Source organism: Lissotriton vulgaris, chromosome 11 (assembly GCF_964263255.1).
Source record: "Lissotriton vulgaris chromosome 11, aLisVul1.2, whole genome shotgun sequence".
NCBI classification, from domain to species: domain Eukaryota; kingdom Metazoa; phylum Chordata; class Amphibia; order Caudata; family Salamandridae; genus Lissotriton; species Lissotriton vulgaris.
The window spans coordinates 607,278,752-607,301,049 of record NC_141699.1 but is presented as its reverse complement, the minus strand read 5'-3'; the positions used below and the strand labels follow the sequence as shown (position 1 = coordinate 607,301,049).

The 22,298-nt window shown below is 46.7% G+C and overlaps 1 protein-coding gene across 2 annotated transcripts in view; it reads left to right on the top strand.

Annotated features, from left to right (window-relative positions):
* ATR (ATR checkpoint kinase) overlaps positions 1–22,298 on the top strand; it is a 566,179-nt gene that overhangs the window by 409,278 nt on the left and 134,603 nt on the right. For both annotated transcript variants that reach the window (XM_086943714.1, XM_086943713.1), the window contains exons 39-40: positions 1,743–1,877; positions 10,030–10,230. In XM_086943714.1, coding sequence (XP_086799840.1) covers positions 1,743–1,877; positions 10,030–10,230 — 336 coding nt within the window. The remainder of the gene's footprint in view (positions 1–1,742; positions 1,878–10,029; positions 10,231–22,298) is intronic.

The window sequence follows — 22,298 nt, the reverse complement described above, 5'->3', positions numbered from 1 at the left end:
CACAATTTTGTACATTTATCTGCTAAGGCACATGACTTGAGTTTATTATGGGCTTTGTTAACTGCATCTGCGCAATGTGGCAACAGTGCTAGAAAGAACGTGACAATGTATCAAGTTGGTTGTGTGAGTCTGGTGTATACTCTCAACAGCCCAGGGTAAAAAGCTGAACAAATCAGTTAGCTGAGAGTACATTAAAAATAACTCTGAAACACAAGTGACCCAAAAACACAGATTCCTTCATGAAAAAGAGTGCAATCCAAATACAAGAACGCGATAACGTCATTAGATGGGGGTTGATAATTTATAATTAAGTAGGAGAGACAGTTCAGAAGAGAGAAGATTAGATCCAAACTGGTCTCAAAGTGACAGTCCAATACATGGATATTACTGATGCTGAGCTACCATGCAAAATACATCACGGGGGGACAAATATTTGTGAGTCAAAATTGGCTGACATAATTTTTGGTTGACAGTGTCATCCCCACGATGAATACACCCATTAGACCCAGAGACTCTCCAGCAGTGACTTGGAAACAGATTTAGGATTAGTGTTTAAGTGTGACTTCAAGTAATAATATCTGTATAACCGTAAGGGCTAGAGAGATTGGAGACTGGACACAGGCAAAAGGTCAGTACCTGAAGGCCTACAGAGTGGAAAAAGTATTTGATGTTACCCTGGCTGACAGGGGCAATTTGGGCTTTCACTAAGTATGAGATGGTACCAGAGTAGCTGGAGGGTCGGTCCTCACCGCACTTAGTTGTGAAATGTTTATTGCAGGTCTTTGAACATCTGGTCACAAGAGAGTTTTTGGGTCAGTTCTGGCCAGCAGAGCTCCAAAGTCTCATGGCTACCCGGAAATCCCTCCCTCAAATAGCTCCACACAGGCATTGATCTCCTGTGCCTTGCTGTTAGTCCACTTGTCCACATACCAGACCGTTGAGGTTCCTCTTTCAAGGCAGGTTTCTGCAAGCATTTCTATAGTTCTTTATTCTGGTCTTGGAAATAGCAGCAGAATCCCCCCAGTATTACATTTCTTTTGGTCAGTGCAGATCTTTTGACGTCCAGACAAAGTGCAAATGTTTGTTTGATGGGACCCATGCCTATCATGTTTTAGGACCCTGGTTGGAGGTCAGGGCTAATCATAGGTCAACCTTTGCTCAAAATGCACACACTTTTATTTAAGAAGGATCCTTCTTCCCAGGACTTCTGGAAAGTCGAAGAAGGGGCTGATAGCAACTAGTTATGCAATGTGGACTATCCCATGCTCATACCAGGCTCGCTCAGCCAAAGTCTCTTTGTTAATTGGATATGAACAGTATAAAGCAGCATGCCTGGTACTAAGATATGTAAAAGTGAGTTGGAGGTAAGCTGATGTGTACTCCCTGAATCTGCACAGCCTTAAGGACAATATTATAAATATTCCAGGCCAAAGATGAACAATGGCATGGAGATGCACCCTCCCTGACCATGCCTGGATTTTCAACCCTTCGTGAAAAACTAGCATTATTTGGCTGTGTTTGCTTTACAAAGTTCTGCTGTATATAGGTATTTGCCACTTTAAACTATTCAGCAGTGTTCCCACTCTGAGTCAAAATTCACATAGTAGCTAATCTTTTTCAAAACCACTCTGTTAGGCATTAACTAGCCTTTCGAGGTAAGGAACTTGTTTAAGTGGCATTTAGATTGCAAAGTAGAGCCTGAATTTACTGAGTAAACAAAAAATATATTTTTTCTTTTTCAGTCATCTTATCCAACTCGTGTTAACCGCTGCAAAGAGATTCTGGAGAAAGCAATCCACATGAAGGGGTCCCTAGGAAAATTCATTGGCGATGCAACTCGCCTTACAGACAAACTCTTGGAACTATGTAATAAACCGGTATGTAACAATAGCGTGGCACACAAAGCTTTAAAGAGATGTTTGAGTGGGTGCCTCATTATATTGAAAGGATATAAATATTCTACACTGACAAATAATTACAAATCAGTGCTCTTGAAAATCTATAGTAGTTGTCTGTAAATTCAAACAAAAGTCAGACGTGCTCAAGAGAGCCATAAATCTGTGTGTGTAATTTTCTGATTGTTTGTTAATCTGGCCCTTACTCTTTTAAGTGCCATGCTGTGATCTGTGTTTTATAATGCTGTTTTGTCAGTCAGCAAAATCACTGTGATTAGAGCTAGTAGAAGCAGTACTAGTACTGTCTGATCATTAAATACGGTAATGTGAAGGCCTCCGTCTGAGTTTGGCGACAGTAGATTTTGTTTTTCACGTGGGTTTAAATCCTGATTTACAAATTTGTAATTTATTTTATGGAGGAGTTGGTAGCATAAACCTAGCTAAGAGGGCGATGTTAGATACAGTTATCAGGATAAGCTACTAAGCTAGGCTGCTGAGGACTGTTGTCTTTAAGTGAGAGGCAATGGAATTCTGAAGGGTTAGGCCAAAGAGCTGTGACTGGGGACAGTGTTGTTTAAGAGCTGCAAAGGAAATGATCGATGTAGAAATGGATTTAGAATTATGTTCAAAATTGTCTTGAGAGACGGTTGAAGATATGGTTCCATAGCCTTGGAACCTTGACACACAAGGCTTCCATCTTGTTTTCTCTCTTGAAGTGGCTATGCCAGCTGTTTTCTTTACTGCCAGATATGACATGTAGATCATGATGATACCGGCTTGCAGGGGCAGGCCATTGTAGATGTGATCTGATAAAATAATCATAATTCTTTAGCGAGGCAGATGCCTGTGGGGGGATTGCTCTTAAAGATTGTCTGGGTGGTTTCTTGTATACTTGCATTTCCACCGCATAGGTATGAAAAGAACAGAGCTTCCACAGTTTTGAAAGTATGATTCTTTTAGGCATAGCTTTCCTTTAAGGGAAGGTAATGTTTATAGCTTGCTTTCTGAAATGCCTTTGTTATGTGGGTCTTGAAGAAAAATGCCCAGCTGATTTAAAAGCTAAAGGATTTGGCTTGGATTATAAGATTGGCATGAAAGTTTCAGAGAGAGCCATGCCTGGAGCTCAGCCAAGCTGTCAGTCTTGTTGGAGTTGAAAATATATTCAGTTTAATTTGGATTGATCTTCAGCTAGTTACTGAACCCAGATTCATTGAAGTAAAGCATCCCATCTATGTACAGTGCTCCTTTGCTTGCCATCTAGGCCTGTGATATATACATGCTTAGATACATTTCCCTTGAGATTCCAATCTCCATGTTTGCTGTATGAATTGTTTCTGTCCTATATTTAAAAACAGCTGCAAGCATATAAGAACCTTTTGCAGGTATTCTGCACATATACAGAACTATGCGCAGGAAACCAGGACCTCGGTGTATAGTGGTGTACCAACTACCCGCCTTAGTGCCCCGAACCTGTAACTCCAGCTCTCTCAGGAATCGCGGGAGCAAGAACACTTTTTCGCTCACTCACTCATACTTGTCCACAACATGAGTAGTCAGAGACACATTATAGATTTAAATGTTTATTTTAACTAACATGCTCTAAAACGCAGTACACGTGCCAGTACTATCAGAATAATGCATAAACTCAATATAGTCAGCATTGTTACAATTCCATAGGAAATAAAATATAATTTTATTGAGCTAGTGGAAAACGGCCTACTCTGCCTTGCCACCCTCCCCGTGCTAGGAACTAGTTATTATAAAAAAGAAGACCTCTGGGGTTTGTCAGGGGGATCCCATACCTCCAAGTCTAGATGCAAAGGTTTACATCTCTGCTCTTCTCTCTGGAAAGGTTTTCCCCAAGTGTGTCTAACATACATGCATGCAAATATTAAAAGCACTCTATTTTCAGCAGTGCTGCTGTGCTTTCATTTTATGTCTAAGTGTGGGGGACTGACCAAAGCAGAGTAACAAGGGACATTGTTTTTCGACCTTGAACATCATGTGCAGATGAAAACCACAGAGAACTGCAATGAACACGAAAAGTAGACGGTTCTCATCTGAACACGCACAAGCAGAGGCTTTTCAAAAACAAAGTCTTTTAGTAACGTTTTAGTAACGTGTGCAACAGCAGCAACATGGCAGCCAAGTTTGTGCTAACTTAGCAAAAAAAAAAAACTTAGCAATGTCGGCAGTGAATCCAGCAGCCTCACTACAAACCTACCTGATCCATTCGTGACAGTCTGGTCCAGAATACGCGCCCAATGGACAGCGCTGCAACTTAAGTGGTTACAAATGCAACTGATTTCTTATACTATAAGTACCAGAATAGCATCAAGATGTAATAGCATCCGGCATTCTATTTGCTTTTTTAAATCACTCCTTTATCTTCATTTCAAAGTTGTCAGGTTTTATTCTCTTTCAAGGGCTTTTAACTGATGTTCATGTACCTTAAATGGCTTCACTTATGTGTGGTACCCCCCAAAGCTTTACAAGTGACAGACACTCCCCTTCATTTTTACTGCACATAAATGTATCCATCTTTTTTGACTGAACAAATAGTAAGACATTCTCAGATAAGCAGTAACTCTTTACTAAGAAAATTACTCTCCTTTTAAGCTCACTGTCCGGCACTACAGTGGCTGAAGGCACTACATTGCCTCTTGACTCAGGTGGTTTTTTGCTCTATTCAGTTGGGAAACGGGGCTTTTGTTTGCTTACGTTTTGCTAGTTTAGTGAGAAGTGACAACATTCAACATCTTTTGGCATAATTTTTCTCTCACTTGCATTTTTTGAGTGAACATATAGGTCTCGTAGCGAAAACACAGCGCGTCAGCGCTGTGTCTCGCTAGAGATCTATTGTTAGCGACTGTGCTTCCCAGGAGACAGTTTCGGCCGCGCGCATCGCCTTGGAGCGGATTTGAAACGGGAACGTGCGCTGTGGCCAGGCGCTGTCTCCTGGGAAGCGCAAGCACCACACACGCATGCTCATACACACACACAAGCGCCCATACACGCACATACATACATACATACAGAGACACCCCCTGACACATACACACGCGCGCGCACACACACACACACAAGTGCACCGAGGCCCCCCCTCCCTCCCTCCCTCCCCCGCCGTCACTGTCGCGCACATACATACACACACGAGCATACACGCGCACACACTCAAGTGCACCAAGCCCCCCCAGCCTTTTAGAACTTACCTGGCCAGGACTCTGCTCTCAGCACGCGGCGCCCAACCTCCTGCTGGCGCGGCCCCGGGGCTCTACACCGCTCAAAGGAGCCCCGGGCCGCGAGACGCATTGACTTCGCCTGCCTCCTCTTCCGGTCTGGACGTGGCCCCGCCCCCGTCACAGGCGACCGTGCCTGACTTCCGGGGCGGCCGCGGCGGGATTCCGGTGTGTACGGTGCTCCGGTTTTGTGTATTTTATGATTTGAATCTATGAAATGGAAAGCCGATGCAAATTAATTTACCCCACAACTCACCCAACATTCCTTTCCTTGTGTCAGCCCACTTCCCGTTTTTCTTGCTTTTTCAACTTTTTATATTGTTTGCTTGTGTGGTTTTTGTAGCTTGGCCACAGAAACCAAATTACCAACTGCTCCAATTTACGAAGAGATAAATTTAAACTTGCCACAACATAGATCCAATAACGCGTACAAAATATATGAAGAGGCATATATAACCAGCCTCTTGCGGAGTAGTATATCCCAGGATAATTATGAATCAACAGAAATTATACACTTTATTCCGCTCCTGCGTGGTAATTAAGGCTGACAAAATGTTATATCCAAGACTACAATTGAAACGGAGCAGAGAAAGCGTTTGTTTTCGGCTCCAGTGTGGCAATGTCGGCTTAGTCCAATACAGAGTCCCCCGGCATGGTAAGCCAATCTTTTGACTCCCAACGCAAACACCTGATGACAATTGGACTCGCGGTGTTTGATATACATGGAGCAATCTCTTATGTCTTTTGTTATCACTGGGGCGATGCAAGCATTTTTTTAGTATAATGATTCACACGCAGCACTGAATTTTATACAATAAGGTCAAAGAATGAATAGGGATGCAGAGAGCGGATAATTGCCTATTTATTACTGTCTGGGAGTGCTCTAACAGCAAACTACTAATATTAACTGTAGCACTGAAAATCTTTCTAACATTCTTACCCAGGCTTCCTCGCCCCTTTGCCTTGACCATTTCCTGTCAAAAGCTATCCCAGCCTTTTGACCTTATTTGGTCAAAAGATGAACACATGACTGGGTACTGTTGTTTTGAACTTCACCTTTGCTACTAGCCTAAACACGAACCCCAGCGTGATGCAGCCTGGAGCTAAATTGTGTTAATTCCTTTATACCAGTGTTAAAAGTGTGAATGTTGGTTGTGGAAATGTTCTAAAATTAATTATCAACATTTCCTGAAACATCTGTTCACATAATCCTTTTTGACTCAAAGATGCTAAGTTCCCTTCACAGCTCATCATCTGCAATTCGAGAAGGATTTCCACAACCTGATTCGAAAGGGGTTTCTTGTTATCATTTTTCCTACAGTTCATTCTCTAGCCCACTCTCAGATAATTAATGCAAAGTTGCCCTATAAGATAAAAAGCTCGTGTAGTTGCTGAAAAATGTCACATATCCAAACATTTTGTAACAAGGGCTTTTCTTGGCTAACTCATATTGCATTACAAATGCTATAGGTGTCACATTTGCAAATGTTATAGCTATTGGCATTGTCATACACAATGCCAATAACTCAAACTTTAATGCTGCGAGACCTATTGCATTGCAAATGCTTGTTATAAATATTCTCAGCACAGGAGACATCTTGCCATCATGGTTTGTGAAAGACCCGTCATGTGTCAGGAAGGACTGAAAATCACTCACATGGTCATGTGTATCTTGTACTCTCCTGACAACCACACTGTTCAAATTGGATAAGTTTCTCAAATAATGTCCAGGAAGACATTGATGACCAATAAAAGAATCTCCCTAGTAATTAGAAAAAATAGCCTCTCAGCCTCTGCAGGTCATGATTACCAGTTAAAAATAAAGTGTCACTGAGCTCCTGCATCTACCTTAGTGCTCTGTGAGACTCCATGTGAAAAAGGTGACAAAACTGGCCCCAATCCAAAATTGAGGCATGTTAAGAATAATGAGGAACCCCAGGCTCTCCAAGCTAGGAAACAAGTAAAAATGTAATTAAAGCTATCAAAGATCCCTTGGGCACATTACAGCTGGAGCAAAAGAAAATTCTGCAGCTTTTCTAATAGTATTTCGGTAAACTATACAAGGAAGAGGGCACAGTATCAGCAATAGAAATGCAGTAATACATAACTCCAGTGGCCCTACTAATATAGTTACAGACGTTGAGATACAGATACTTGTTTCCTTTTCTTCACAAGAAATTATTCAAGCTACTGGCACACTTCCTGTGGGTAAAGATGCAGGCCCGGATATAATTCCCTGTGAATTCTATGAAACCTTTAAAGATATTTTAGTACCTTACTTTATGGAATTATTTAATTTGATGGATACTGGTAGTAATACCCCTTCTTTTTATCCATACTTTCCCAAAAAGGGAAAAGATTCCCAGGCTTGCTCTTCTTACCTTCCTATATCGTTAGTCAATGGCAATGTTAAAATGTATTAAAACATCTTTCTAATCACATTGCTCCAAGACTATCATACTGGGTAGAGACCACTGAACATACAAGTTTGACCATCTCTATATTTGATGTTGCAGGGATCCTCGGCATACCAGCAGGGGTGACCATGTTACATGTGAAGAAGGCGGTTGACAGGTCTCCTTTCTTTTTCTCTCAGAGAACCTGACTAATACTGGATTTGGGCTCAGAATGTTTATTAGGATTAAGATGCTGTATCGGTCTGCTATAATGGTAAAGATATCACATCAAAAGACTTAACTATTTTATTGGGATCCAACAGGTGAACCCATAGAATAAGGGAAAAGTGTTCATTGCCTTAAATGTTTAAATGGATTTTGACTTACTAAATGGTTTAATAGAGTTCTTATGATATTTGAATCAGAGGGCTCTTTTTTCTTTTTTGATTGAAGACTGGGGCATGTACATCCAGGTAATGTAATACTGTGCTAGGGTGCTTAGGGATTTACCATATTGGAAAACTTTACTGGATTTTTTATGTGATCACCCAAAAAATAGACTGGGATCGGGATCAATCACGTTACCAAACATTAGACTTTTGTTCTGGATATTGAGTAGCTCACTGGGGGGGGTCTGCTGCCCTACCGGTGGTGTCTTCCTTCACCATGGAAAAGGCCTTTGGCTCTTTAAACTGAGACTAGCTATTTATGTTCCTGGGAGAGAAATGGTTTGGGAATCGCATTGCACAGTCGATCAGACCCATCTACTTATTCTTCACTGCACAAGTGAAGACAGGTCAGTCAATATCAGAGGCCTGGATAGCATATATGGGAACCAGTTTACGATGCTCCTTGTCACTGTTGCTGTTTGAGTTGACAATAAAGCCATTAGAGGTACGCTTCCAGGAGAGCGGACCCCCTAGCAGCCTATGCAAACAATATTATGTGCAGTTCATCTCTTTATAGTAAGATGATGTGCTTGTTCAGTTCGGGGTTACCCATCTAACGTAGTTCAACTTATGTATGAGCTAGATAATTTTGGTGACCTATCAGTCCTAAGGGTAAATAAGGACAAATCCTGCTTATCCTCCCTTAAACTTCCCTGTACCCGGAATAGTGAAAAACTTCCATCACTTCACTTGAGTGGGATGAGCCCATATTTAAATATCTGGGTGTGCAAATGTATCACAATGCGACTAAAGTTATAGATAAGAATGTAGGAAAAGCGATAATGGCAATGAAGAAAGCTGTCCTTTTCTGGTTGAAACTCCTCCTGTCAGCAAAGGTCAGGATCACACTTTCTAAAATGATGTTTCCCCACCTACTGTATTACTCTGCAAATACACCCATGATACAACAGCGGCAAATATTTGTGACCCTTTGTTCAATACGATGAGATCTTACTTGGGCAGGCAAGAGGGACAGAGCTGAGAAAACTCCAACTTTTAGTTGTATAGCTGGGATGAATGACCCAGGAATTTCCCTACATCTCAGCACAGCTTCAGTGGGCACCTGCATGGATAGCCAAACATGCTACAGCTGTAGTAACATATGCTCCAAACTTGCCAATGTGGTGTCACCCTATGCTCAATGAGGTGGCACCTTAGGTAAACAAGAAAGGGGGACTGATGCAGGTGTACTTTACTTATGTAATCTCTAAGACAACTCTGATCTTACCTTCCACTACATCACGCAATTTCAATATCCGGTACCTAGGGGACAATTCTTAGAGCATAGGCCCATGATGGGTGCGATTCGGCCAACTTAAGACAGTGACATCAAAAAATCCGAAACATGATACATTGCTCAGAATAGACAGGACTTTGCCGCTGTAACCATCTCGTTAGCATAGTTGTGCTATTACACCATCAGGTGACCCTTAAGTTAAGTGCTCGGACTAGGAATAAAGGTAGGAGATTCTACAGGGCTGGTGATTGGTCTAAGTGTGTACTTATATTTTTTGTATGTGCTAAGTATTTCAATATTATTGTCTACACTTCCATTATTAAGTATACATCCAAACTATATAATGTAATACAATATAAATGTTGGCAGTTTAGTGGTAAACTAATAGGACCTACAAAGACAACGGGTGACATAATGGTAAAATACATTAGACATACTAAAAACTCTGTAAATTTGTGAGATATTTTGAAAACAATGTAAGTGTCCTTTGATCTTAAGATAGTCAATATTGTGTCATAAATCTCTGTAAATTGATGTTGGAGGTATTACATGAAGATATTAAGGCAATTTAATATCAATTATTTAAGTAAATGTTGTTCTACTGACCAATCCAACCCTGTAAAAGATCTTTTACGTACATCACATAACTCTTGGCCAACTGTACTGCTAACACGAGGTCAGCAAGACCTCCATGGGGCAAAATGGCTATATAGTTATATATATTTTTTTAAAGAATACAAACAAGTTAAAGCAATAGATACTGATTGCATGTTTTATATTGTTTGAGGTTAAAATGTATTTTGCATTGCATAGGTGGATGGAAACAGCAGCACATTGAGCATGAGTGTGCACTTCAAGCCGCTGAAGAGGCTGGTAGAAGAAGCGACGTTCAGTGAAATCCTCATTCCTTTGCAGTCAGTGATGATACCCACCCTCCCATCCACGCCTGGCACCCACGCCAGTCACGACCCATTCCCTGGGCAATGGGCCTATCTCTCAGGCTTCGATGATACGGTATAACTCTTGATCTAAACATTACTATTATTATGAAAGTGGTGTTTTGTGTCAAGGACAGTCCATAATCTGTTTTCCTGCAAATTTGCATTGTGAACAACAATTCAAAAGGTGAGGGGGTTTAGGGGTGGGGGGTGTGTCCTAACAGCTAGAGCGGTCGACCTCGAAGCTGGGGAACTGGGTTCGAGTCTAGGCAGGGATGCTCAACATCCTGTGATTCTGGGCAAATCACTTAATCTCCCCGTGCCGAACAAAAAATGAATTTGACCGTCTGTAACGCAACTGGTGCTCATGTAAAGCACTCTGATACCTTCTGGTCTAGTCCGCTCTGTATAAAATTCCCCCCAAAAAACAACAAGCATTTACAATGCAATGGTTTCGCCTTTGGAAATGTTAGAGCTAATTGCATTGTAAATGACAAAATTTGTATTTATGTGTTGGTTTTGAAAACAGATAAATAAATGGTGTTGTCATTTACATTGCCATTAGCTTAATCTCTCGCAAATGTGAGACCTATTGTACCCTACGGACAAGCTCAGCAGACAGCAATTACTACCACACACACACACCCAGAGCCACACACACACACACCCAGAGCCAGACAGCCACACACACCCAGAGCCACACACACACACACACACACACCCAAAGCCACACACACACACACACACACACACACACACACACAGAGCCACACACACACACACACCCTGCTGATGAGGGTATTTGGCACTTCCATGATGATAGACCAAGTGTCAATCCTACACTACCAATCGGGTCTCCTTATTCCAGCGATAACAATCTGACTACTCCGCCACATCCTCGGCAGTCCAGGCTACCTGTTGCCTGCCTCAGTTGGCCCGCTTTAAAATGGTGCGTGGGGTCAACACGCAGTGCTGTGATGTGTTGTTGGTATTATTAATTGCCACTTGTATGCCACTAAATATGTCATTAGTACGGTATTGATGGACAGATGAGAGGCGAACAAGTTTAACTAGGGGCAGCCTCCTGACGGCCACAGTAGGCCTGGAGAGCATGAAAGGCTGAGCCATTCGAGAACCCACGTTGTTGACAGTACAGTTTAGGTAAAGATACCTTTAAGAATGTCCACTTCCCAGAACTCCGATCTATCCAGGAGGAGCGTAACAAATCTAGAGGTTTGCTTGGCATTCTTGGACCTGTTCTGTATAGCATCGGGGCTACAAGTACCCGAAAAAAGCTCCCCTGGATTAACTAGCTGCTTGCGCATAGACCTAGAAACATTGATAGCTCGTAGACGACCGAGGCCAACAAACACAATTAGGCAAAAGACAATCATTAAAGACCAAAACCCACTGAATGACACCACTGAGAATTCCACAAGGGCTGAAAAGCAAACAGGAACATGTTATTTAAAAAGTAAGAACGGAAGGATTTATGGTAAATGCTATACTGACTGTGGGCGTTCTTGTCTCCTTTGCTGGAAGTCTGTGGTAGGATCCAGGGTGGATTTGGGGCAAAGAGGTTGTCGTTTTTTGTTGTTGTTTTTTTTAAATTTGTTTTTTTATTGTTGCATCAAAATATATGGGTACAGTGTAAATAATCTGCTGACGTGGCCTCAACATTCAGCCACAAACAGCTAGGCGCGCAACGTTTTCTTGTTTTATACAACTGGTACAAGTATACATTTCCTCAGTTAGTCAGTACAGATCGTGCAAATATGTCTGCAGGCTGGGAGATAGTGAACCTGCATCGCCAAAAGGACGATGAATAATGACAGGCATGCAAGTTCCCGCCTCAAGAGCGTAGGATCGGGGTCTGTACAGTCTATATAACGGTGCTACCAGAGAACGGGGGGGGGACAAAACTGTGGGGGGGAAGCATGTGGGCGCTAGCAGGGTCTAAGCAGGGGGATACTGGTGACGGGCGTCGGGGGGGGGGGGGCTACTGAGCTATCCAGTTTGCACTCCATGGGGGGGAGAGAGGGATGGACAGGGGGTGGATACATCCTGTGTATGTGAGTAACGGGATGGGTGGTATGACATATGAGAATTCGACCAGGATGTGGGGGGTACCGGGAGTCAGCCTTGGGATGGTTGACACCAGGTAGAGACTACTGGTCCTCTCGGGCGGGGGGGGGGGGGGGGGGGGGGGGGATAGGCGTAGGTGGGTCTCCTGTACGTGTGGACTGCCGGAAGCTGTGGAGGAGCATGGCCCATTCCATGGATATGGGAATTTTACGCGAGCCCCTGGCTTCTTCCTCTCTAAGGGCATCCTCTTCCGCCGCCGCCCACTTACAGACCGCCCCCGTCCATGCTGCTATAGGGGGACCCTCCGAGGATCGCCAGTGCATGGCTATGCACCTGTTTGCCAACAGGAGCGCTAAGAACACGAAGCGTCTATGCACCGGGTCTTGCTTAGGGACATGAAAGATGCCTAGTGCGCTGGACTCCCAGGTGGCTAGAGTAGTGAGACCTGTGAGTTCCGATAGTGTACCGTGTACCGCCCGCCATAAGGGATGAAGGTTGGGACAACTCCAAAACATGTGCCGAAAGTCCGCAATAGGGGAGCAGCATCTGGGGCATAGGAATGGTGTGGAGGGATAGAACTTCTGCAATCGCGCTGGGGTGAGGTATGCCCTGTGTAAGATATAATATTGGATGTTTTTGAAGCGGGCGTTCCTAGAGACGCGTTTCGGGGCCTCAAGTGCTTTAGTCCATTCCGAGTCGTGTAGTGCGCGACCTATGTCCTCCTCCCATGTAGCACGTAAGGTCGTCAGGGGAGCGTGTGAGAGTTCCCGGATGGATTTATAGAGCCAGGTGACTAAGTGACGTCCCACTCCCATATGCAGGATAGTATGTATTGCTGGATGCGTGTCTGGCTCGCCAGTTCGGAGATTAAAATGGGGCCGGTACCCATCGAGCAGCTGTCTATATCTGAGGAATTGACCCGGGGGGAGCCCATATTCAGCGACTAGTCGGTCGAGTGATTTCAGCTGGCCTTCCTCAAAGAGCGATTCCAGATCCGTGATGCCACAGTGTGACCATTCGGTGAACAGTGGAGCCGTGAAGTAGGAGTCCTGCCTGGGGCTGCCTATCAACGGTAGAAGCGGGGAGTACGGAGGTCTACTGGGGGATATCCGGTGGATCCGCATCATGCACCGGCGCGCTATCGCTACCTGAATGGGGTATGTGCGCGTGGCTTGGTGCCCGGGAGGAGAAGACGAGTGAGTTCCGGGGTTGCGATCCTGCCGGTCGAGGTAACTGTCTCCTGAGGGTAACGGTCCGCCGTCCAGTATGACAGCCATTGGAGCTGTGCCGCGAGGAAATATGACTCGAAGGACGGAGCTCCGAGCCCTCCCTGCGTCGTGGGAAGTTGGAGAGTTTTCAGGGCAACCCTGTGTCGGCCCTCTCCCCAGATAAGGGTGCCTAGGAGGGAGTCGACATCGCGGAAGAAGGACCTGGGCGGTACCACCGGTAAATTTGTGAAGTGGTAAAGGAGTCGGGGAAGCATCACCATTTTAGCCAGGGCTATCCGTCCTATTGGGGCCAACGGGAGTTTATTCCAGAAGGCAACAGTCGGGCGCAGATTAGCGAGTGCTCTGCGGTGATTACCCTCAAAAATGTCGGCTGGAGAATGGTACAGGCGGTCCCCGAGGTACCGGGGAGTCTCTGCGGACCATGAGAGTTTATGCGGTCCGAGCTCGACTTCCCGGGGGGGTAGGTTCGGGTGAAAGGGGTAGACTGTGGACTTGTCCAAGTTCACCTGTAGTCCCGAGGCGTCTGCAAATTCCGCCACCGTTGCCCCTATGGGGGCCAGGTCCGTTTCGATGTCTCGGACGTATATGAGAAGATCGTCCGCGTACATGGAGACGCAATGCGCGCCGTCCGCAAGTGGAATGCCCCAGTCTACACCCTCCAGGCGCAGCCGAACCGCCAGCGGCTCGACTGCCAGCGCGAATAAGAGGGGCGACAGGGGGCACCCTTGTCTTGTGCCTCGCCGGACTCCAAACGCCGGTGATATGCGTTTCCCGATACGAATTTGAGTGGTTAGATCGGTATACAGAAGGCGTGTGTACGCCGTGAGTGACAGGCCGATGTTGAGGCGCCGCAGGACTGAGAATAGATCGGGCCAGGCGAGGGTGTCGAACGCCTTCTCCAGGTCCATAATGAGACAGGCGGCACGGGGAAATCTGTCACGTACCTGATCCTGGACATGGAAGACTCGGCGGAGGTTCTGGGAGGTGTTCCTCCCCGGAACGAAGCCGCATTGGTCGGGGTGGACTAGTGGGCGTATGACTTGTGCATACCGATCAGCCAGGATTTTCCCCAGGATCTTACAGTCAGCCGACAGGAGCGTGATGGGGCGATACGACCCCATGTGGAGTGGATCTCTGTGGGGTTTGGGAAAGGTGACAATCACGGACTCGCGCAGTGACTGGGATAACCTCCCTAAATGAAGAGACGCCCCGAACATCCGTGATAGACGGGGGACCACTAGGGGAGAGAATGTCGAGTAGTATTCTAGTGGGACGCCGTCCAGTCCCGGCGCTTTATTCCGAGACATGGCACGTATCGCCTGGGTGATGTCTGAGGGTACTATCTTGGCGTCGAGTGTGCCCTTGTCATCATCCGATATCGCGGGTAACGTCAGCGGGTCTAAAAAACGATCCACAGAAGACGGGGAGTACTGGGCCGGAGTCCCGTATACTTGTGCATAGTGGCGCTGGAACGCCAGGAGGATCTCGGCCTGTGAACGCACCAGCACACCTTCCGGATTGATAATATCCGTGATTGGCTTGATTTCGGTGTCCTGCCTCGCCATCCAGGCCAGTAGCGCCCCTGTTTTGTCTCTGTCCTTATGCACCTTAGAGGCGTAAGCCCTAAAATTGTATTTTCGGAGGTCAGCGCAGGCAGTCTGATACTCCGACTTAGCCTCGGCCGTAAGCACGGCGTGTTCCTCCGAATTGTCAGGCCGTTTAGTGCGTGCGGCTAGTTTCTGCTCTGAGGATAAGAGTGTCTGTTCCAATGTGCGGCGAACCCCTACTACCTGTTTGATGCATTCTCCCCTTGCCACTACTTTAAACGCGTCCCACTCCACCAGTACCGACGATGCCGCGTTCGTGTTGTGTGTGAAGTAATCTTGTATGCTGGTTTTGTGTGCGTCTCTGAAGACTGGATCTGATAGGCAATCCCTGGGGAGGCGCCAAGTGGGGACTGGTGGGTACGGGGGGCGCCAGGTCAGCCGGAGGATGTGGGCGTCATGATCTGAGAGGATCCGACCTAGGTAATCTGTAGATGTTATCTTAGGGAGGATTGGTGCAGAGCAGAGGAATAGGTCGAGGCGGACCCGGAGGTTGTGTGGGATCGAGTGGAAGGAGTAAATGCGATCCAGTGGGTGCAGGTGTCGCCATGCGTCAGTGAGCGCCCAATGTGTGGTCCATGCCCTGAAGAGCCCTGCCTGCCGGGGAACTGGGGAGTGTGCGGGGGGAGGGTGCGAGCGGTCTAGGGTGGGGTCCAGCGTGCAGTTATAGTCACCCCCTAGCACCCACGGAACTGTAGTGAACTGAGCCAAAATGCCCGTGAGGTGGTCCCAGAATTTATCCTTGTTAGGTATCGGGTAGTCCTTTGTTTATGATCATGCCTTGTGATCACATGACAGGGAAGTAGGATAAAAGGTGGTCCTACCTTTAGCTCGATGCTTGATATCTGCCAGTGTTTGGATTCCTACCCTGGTTGTTGGCTGAAGTTTGCTGCTGGATCGAGTCCTTCCCTGCTGTTTTTGGATCCCTCATTCCTTGGGCTGTGTCCCTCCCCCTTCTCACGGGCTCGTGAGAAGGCTTGCCGTTTTTGCCCTCTTTGTTTGTTCCTTTTATCCCCTGTCCTAGTTAGTAGGGTGTCCTGGGTTCCCCTTCCGCCCCGTTTTTGATTAAACTTTTGCTGCCTTCGTCTTTTCTTTTTTGTACGTGTGTCCGGGGGCCCCCGCACACACGAGCGTTGCACTGTATCCTTTTTCTCTCGTTAGAGAAAGCAACGCGGAGTTCTTAACGGAGCGCCGGCGGTTCCAGCGCGTCTTCGCTGTTGCCGCTCTCCGCTTCTTTGTTTGCGGAAGTGACGTTTTGGGTCACTCCGCGAAGGCAGCGCTGAGTTAGTGCAGACTCGGCTGGAGATACGATTGGGTCTGCTACTTTGTAAACGGATAAAGGGGTTTTTTAGGCGGTGTCCTTTTTTCCCCTTCCTGGCCATTATCCTTTTGTTTATATTTTTTATTGACCTTGCGACAACAGCGTCCTCTCCTTTACTGCAAGTCCCATTTCACAGTATTGCAGAACCAAGAGTGTTGAGCTGTTATACACTCCTATTCTTTACGACGCCAAGCCTGCACAGTAAAGCGGTAAGAGGGGATTGTGTGTGTGATCCAAGGCATGATTATGGAGGGCTGGTAAATTTCCTGTCAGCAGTGATATATAAAGGGGTGTGTTGTTTTTTCTATTACAGTTTGGTGCAGAAGCGTAAAGCAGGAGAGAGCTGTCTTCTTTTCGTCGCCAAGGGTGGAAGACTTGGTGTCTTTACAATATTACCACCCTCTTTTCGGGTCCCCTGGTGCCCACATAGTGTTTTGACCTGTGGGGGTCCACGGGGCTGGTAAAGGGGATTGGTGCATGCTACGTCCCTGCAGTGCTTGGGCCAGTGGAATTCTAACAGAATATCAAGCCCACGTTATAATAGCACTGCCCGGACTAGCATGGACGAAGATGGGAATGCCCTGGTAGGGGGAACAGGTACTCCTACTATGCAGGATATTATGGGAGCAGTACATACACTCCAGGCGCAGATGCAGGAGCTGCAGCAGGAGAATATAGGGCTAAAGCAGGAACTGGTGGCCGTGAGAGCGAGGGAACAGGTCTCTAGCAGGGGAACAGCTCCGGTGTTACAACCAGCTACCTTTCAATACACAGGTGGAGCCGGAGCAAGTACAGCTAGTAGTAGCAACCCCATAGCAGTAACAGTGACGACTCCCATGGCAGTTCCATTGCCCCCGCCTGAGAGATTTTCAGGAGAACCTGATAAGTTTGGCACTTTTATGAACCAGTGCCAGCTGCACTTTATGTGCAGGACTAATGCCTTCCCCGATGACTCGGCTAAGATCGCTTTTATCCTGTCATACCTGGCTGGCAACGCGGCTCAATGGGCAATACCTCTGGTGGAAAGCAATGATCGGGTGCTATATAATTACCAGGCATTTAAGGATTTAATGCGGGGGTTGTTTGCGAAGCATGCCTTCATGCAGGCCAGCGTTGCGGAGCTGTTAAAACTGCGGCAGGGCAGGCAGGACCTATTGTCTTATATTGCCAACTTTAATCGATTGGTAGCCGAGACGCATTGGCCCATTGAGAAAAGAACATCTTTGTTTTATCAGGGTCTTTGTGAGGAGTTGAAGGATATCGTGTCACAAGTGGTTGATCCGCCTGAGGATTGTGCAGCATTTATTGATTTAGTAGTGAAATTGAATCACAGGGTAACTGAAAGACGTGGAGAACGTAATCGGGTTCTGCCACCCCGTAGTAGTTATGTGAAATCAGAGGCGAAGGCAACGGGGGAGAGTAGATCAGCCCCTGAACCAATGGAAATTGGTGGAGTACGGGGACCCCTGACGGCAGAGGAAAAGAAAAGAAGAAGAGAGTTGAATTTGTGTCTGTATTGTGGACAGGGGGGCCACTTCGCACGTGATTGCCCAGTGAAACCCTCAGGGGTAGGGTTTGGAAAGAAGGTGGCCTGCATATATGTGGATCAAGGCTCAGGTGGGGACGGAATAGAGCAGTTTGAGGTGGTAGGGGCCCTAGACCAGGCTTCAAGGCATTTTGTGATCAGCGCCCAGTTGCTACTTCCAACACAGACACTTATTCCGGTGTCAGTATTGTTAGATTCCGGGGCAACCGGAAACTTTATAGACATATCGATGGCTGAAAAATTGATGGTTCCTTGTTGCCTGAAGGAACAGCCTGAGCCAGTAAGGGCAATAGATGGGACAGAGCTGACATCGGGGTGTATTACGAAACAGACCGTTCCCCTTGGTTTGTTGTGTGAGAACGGACACGTGGAAAGTGTGGTATTTGATCTGATCAATGCCCCGTCATTTGGGTTGGTGTTAGGGGTCCCGTGGCTGCAAAAACACAACCCAAGGATTGATTGGGTACAGAGATTGGTTACCTTGGACTCAGTACACTGCTTAAGGAATTGTTATGTGGTGGCAGCGGAACAGATCAATCCCTTGTCTTGTGCCCTGATTGAAAAGAGTGTTGTTCCTCCTCAGTACTCATCTTATGAGGAGGTGTTTGACAAAGTGTGTGCTCAAGGTCTTCCTCCGCATAGGTCGTATGACTGCAAGATCGACTTGATACCCGGAGCACCGTTGCCATGCAGTCGGGTGTATGCATTGTCTGAGCCTGAGGAGGCCCATTTGAAAACATATATAGATGAAATGTTGCTCTTGGGGTATATTCGTCATTCTTCCTCGCCAGTGTCATCGGCTATATTTTTCATCCCGAAGAAAGAAGGCTCCTTGAGGGCATGTGTGGACTACAGAACGTTGAACTCGGCCACTGTAAAGAACCGGTACCCTCTTCCCCTCATCTCCGTGTTGCTGGATCAGCTCCGCAAGGCAAAGGTGTTCACCAAGTTAGACTTGCGGGGCGCATACCATCTTATAAGGGTTCGGCCAGGAGATGAGTGGAAGACGGCATTTAAGACAAAGTACGGCTTGTTTGAATATACGGTTATGCCGTTTGGTTTGTGCAATGCGCCAGCGGCGTTTCAGTTTTTTATTAACGAAGTCCTAGGCCAATATTTGGATCAGACTGTTATAGTCTATTTGGATGATATCCTCATATACTCAGAGAAGGAGACCGATCATACCAGGCATGTAACGCAGGTGTTGCAGTCATTGAAGGACCATCATTTATACGCCAAGTTGGAGAAGTGCCAGTTTGGGACTCCTGAGGTGGAGTTTTTAGGGTTTGTGATCTCTGCTGCAGGTATCCGAATGGACCCGAAAAAGATTCAGGCTATAGAGACATGGCCAGTACCGACAAATGTGAAGCAAATACAGATGCTTTTGGGTTTCGCCAATTTTTACCGGCGCTTTATATTGCATTTTTCGGACATTGTGGCCCCAATGACTCGCCTTTTGAGGAAGAGTGTTCTTTTTGATTGGACAGATGAGACTCAGGATGCCTTTCGTACGTTGTTAAGACAGTTTGTTACTGCGCCGGTATTGGTGCATCCTGATCCTGCCCTGCCATACTATGTGGAAACTGATGCATCCTTGTGTGCTGTGGGTGGGGTTTTATCCCAGCGAGATGAGACCACAGGCCATATGCATCCAATTGCGTTCTTTTCTAAGACCTTAATGCCAGCCGAACGCAATTATACTGTGGCAGAACGCGAGCTGCTGGCGGTCAAACTAGCGTTTGAGGAATGGCGCCATTATTTATGGGGTGCCAGACATGTGATCACGATTTATACCGATCATAAAAACCTGGAATTCTTTCGTTCTGCTAGGGCATTGACTCCTCGGCAGATGAGATGGGTCTTATTCTTCAACGAATACGACTTTGTCATAACCTATAGACCTGCAGCCCAACAAGTGAAATCTGATGCCCTTTCCAGAATACACGTGGTGGGAAAGGAAGATGGCTCCGAGAAGGAGAGCAGGGCAATGATAGCCGAGGGAAGAATAGTGGGAGCTCTGGTAGTGGAAGAATTTCCTGCTCTAGTGAAGGAACGTTTGAGCCAAGTAGATCTGGCACCTTGGTTGTCTTTACCCCTGGTATCAATGAAGGATGGACTTTTGTACCATGAAAGCAGGTTGTTTATACCTCCGGTGTTGAGGGATGAGGTGCTGGAATGGTGTCACTCCTCTGCCTTGACAGCTCATCCAGGAATGAGGAAGACTAGGGAAATATGTATGAGGTGGTTTTGGTGGGAGACATTGATTAAGGATGTTCAAGAATATGTGGGTGCTTGCGCTGTGTGTGCGATCAGCAAGCCCTCGCATTGTAAACCATCGGGTCTCTTACAGCCTTTGGAGGTCCCCCCTTGTCCATGGCATACATTAAGCATGGATTTCGTAACTGATCTACCTTTGGCAGAAGGGTGCACCACCATTCTGGTGGTGGTAGACTTATTCACCAAAATGGCCCACTTTATACCACTACCGAAACTCCCAACTGCAAAAGAGATGGCGGTGGTGTTTATGTCTTCGGTGGTGCGTTTACATGGTTTGCCGGAGGTGGTCGTATCCGACAGGGGGGCGCAGTTTGTTTCCCATTTTTGGACAGAGTTGTGTCAAGTGCTTAAGACCGAGATACGGTTATCTTCGGCTTACCACCCTCAGTCCGATGGTCAGACCGAGCGCACCAATCAGACAATGGAACAGTATCTACGTTGTCTGATTGTGTCCTTATCCTGTGATTGGGTGACGGCTCTGCCCATTGCGGAATTCGCTTACAACAACAGTGTGCATTCCGCCTTGGGCATGACACCCTTTTACTGTTCTTTTGGGTACCATCCTAGAGCAGTAGCTATACAGCCCACGGGTCGCGTGCCAGCCATAGATGACGTGTGCGAGCGCTTGAGAGACATATGGAAGTTGGCCAAGGATAGTCTTCTTGAAGCGAAGGCGGCGATGAAAGTCCAGGCGGATAAGCATCGTGTTGATGCTCCAGCTTATAAGACCGGGGACAAAGTGTGGCTGGCTTCACGCAACCTGAGGTTACAAGGTCCTCGCAAACTGCAGCCCAGATTCGTGGGCCCTTTTTCCATCTTGCAGGTTATTAACCCCGTGGCAATGAAGCTTAGTTTACCCCCAGAATATAGAGTACACCCCGTGTTTCATACATCTTTACTGAAGCCCTACGTGCCCTCTGCACAGGCGTTACCACCGCCGCCTCCTGTTATGGTGGATGGGCAGGAGGAATTTGAGGTGCAGGCTATCCTAGATTCAAAGAGGGTTAGGGGGCGCCTCTTATACCTGGTAGACTGGAAAGGGTATACTAAGGAGGACAGGACATGGGAACCAGCCGGGGGGGTACATGCTCCACGATTGGTCCGAATGTTCCACAGGCAACACCCCTCGAAACCCCGCCCGGTGGGGAGGATCATTGGGTGGGGGTACTGTTAGGTATCGGGTAGTCCTTTGTTTATGATCATGCCTTGTGATCACATGACAGGGAAGTAGGATAAAAGGTGGTCCTACCTTTAGCTCGATGCTTGATATCTGCCAGTGTTTGGATTCCTACCCTGGTTGTTGGCTGACGTTTGCTGCTGGATCGAGTCCTTCCCTGCTGTTTTTGGATCCCTCATTCCTTGGGCTGTGTCCCTCCCCCTTCTCACGGGCTCGTGAGAAGGCTTGCCGTTTTTGCCCTCTTTGTTCCTTTTATCCCCTGTCCTAGTTAGTAGGGTGTCCTGGGTTCCCCTTCCGCCCCGTTTTTGATTAAACTTTTGCTGCCTTCGTCTTTTCTTTTTTGTACGTGTGTCCGGGGGCCCCCGCACACACGAGCGTTGCACTGTATCCTTTTTCTCTCGTTAGAGAAAGCAACGCGGAGTTCTTAACGGAGCGCCGGCGGTTCCAGCGCGTCTTCGCTGTTGCCGCTCTCCGCTTCTTTGTTTGCGGAAGTGACGTTTTGGGTCACTCCGCGAAGGCAGCGCTGAGTTAGTGCAGACTCGGCTGGAGATACGATTGGGTCTGCTACTTTGTAAACGGATAAAGGGGTTTTTTAGGCGGTGTCCTTTTTTCCCCTTCCTGGCCATTATCCTTTTGTTTATATTTTTTATTGACCTTGCGACAACAGCGTCCTCTCCTTTACTGCAAGTCCCATTTCACAGTATTGCAGAACCAAGAGTGTTGAGCTGTTATACACTCCTATTCTTTACGACGCCAAGCCTGCACAGTAAAGCGGTAAGAGGGGATTGTGTGTGTGATCCAAGGCATGATTATGGAGGGCTGGTAAATTTCCTGTCAGCAGTGATATATAAAGGGGTGTGTTGTTTTTTCTATTACAGTTTGGTGCAGAAGCGTAAAGCAGGAGA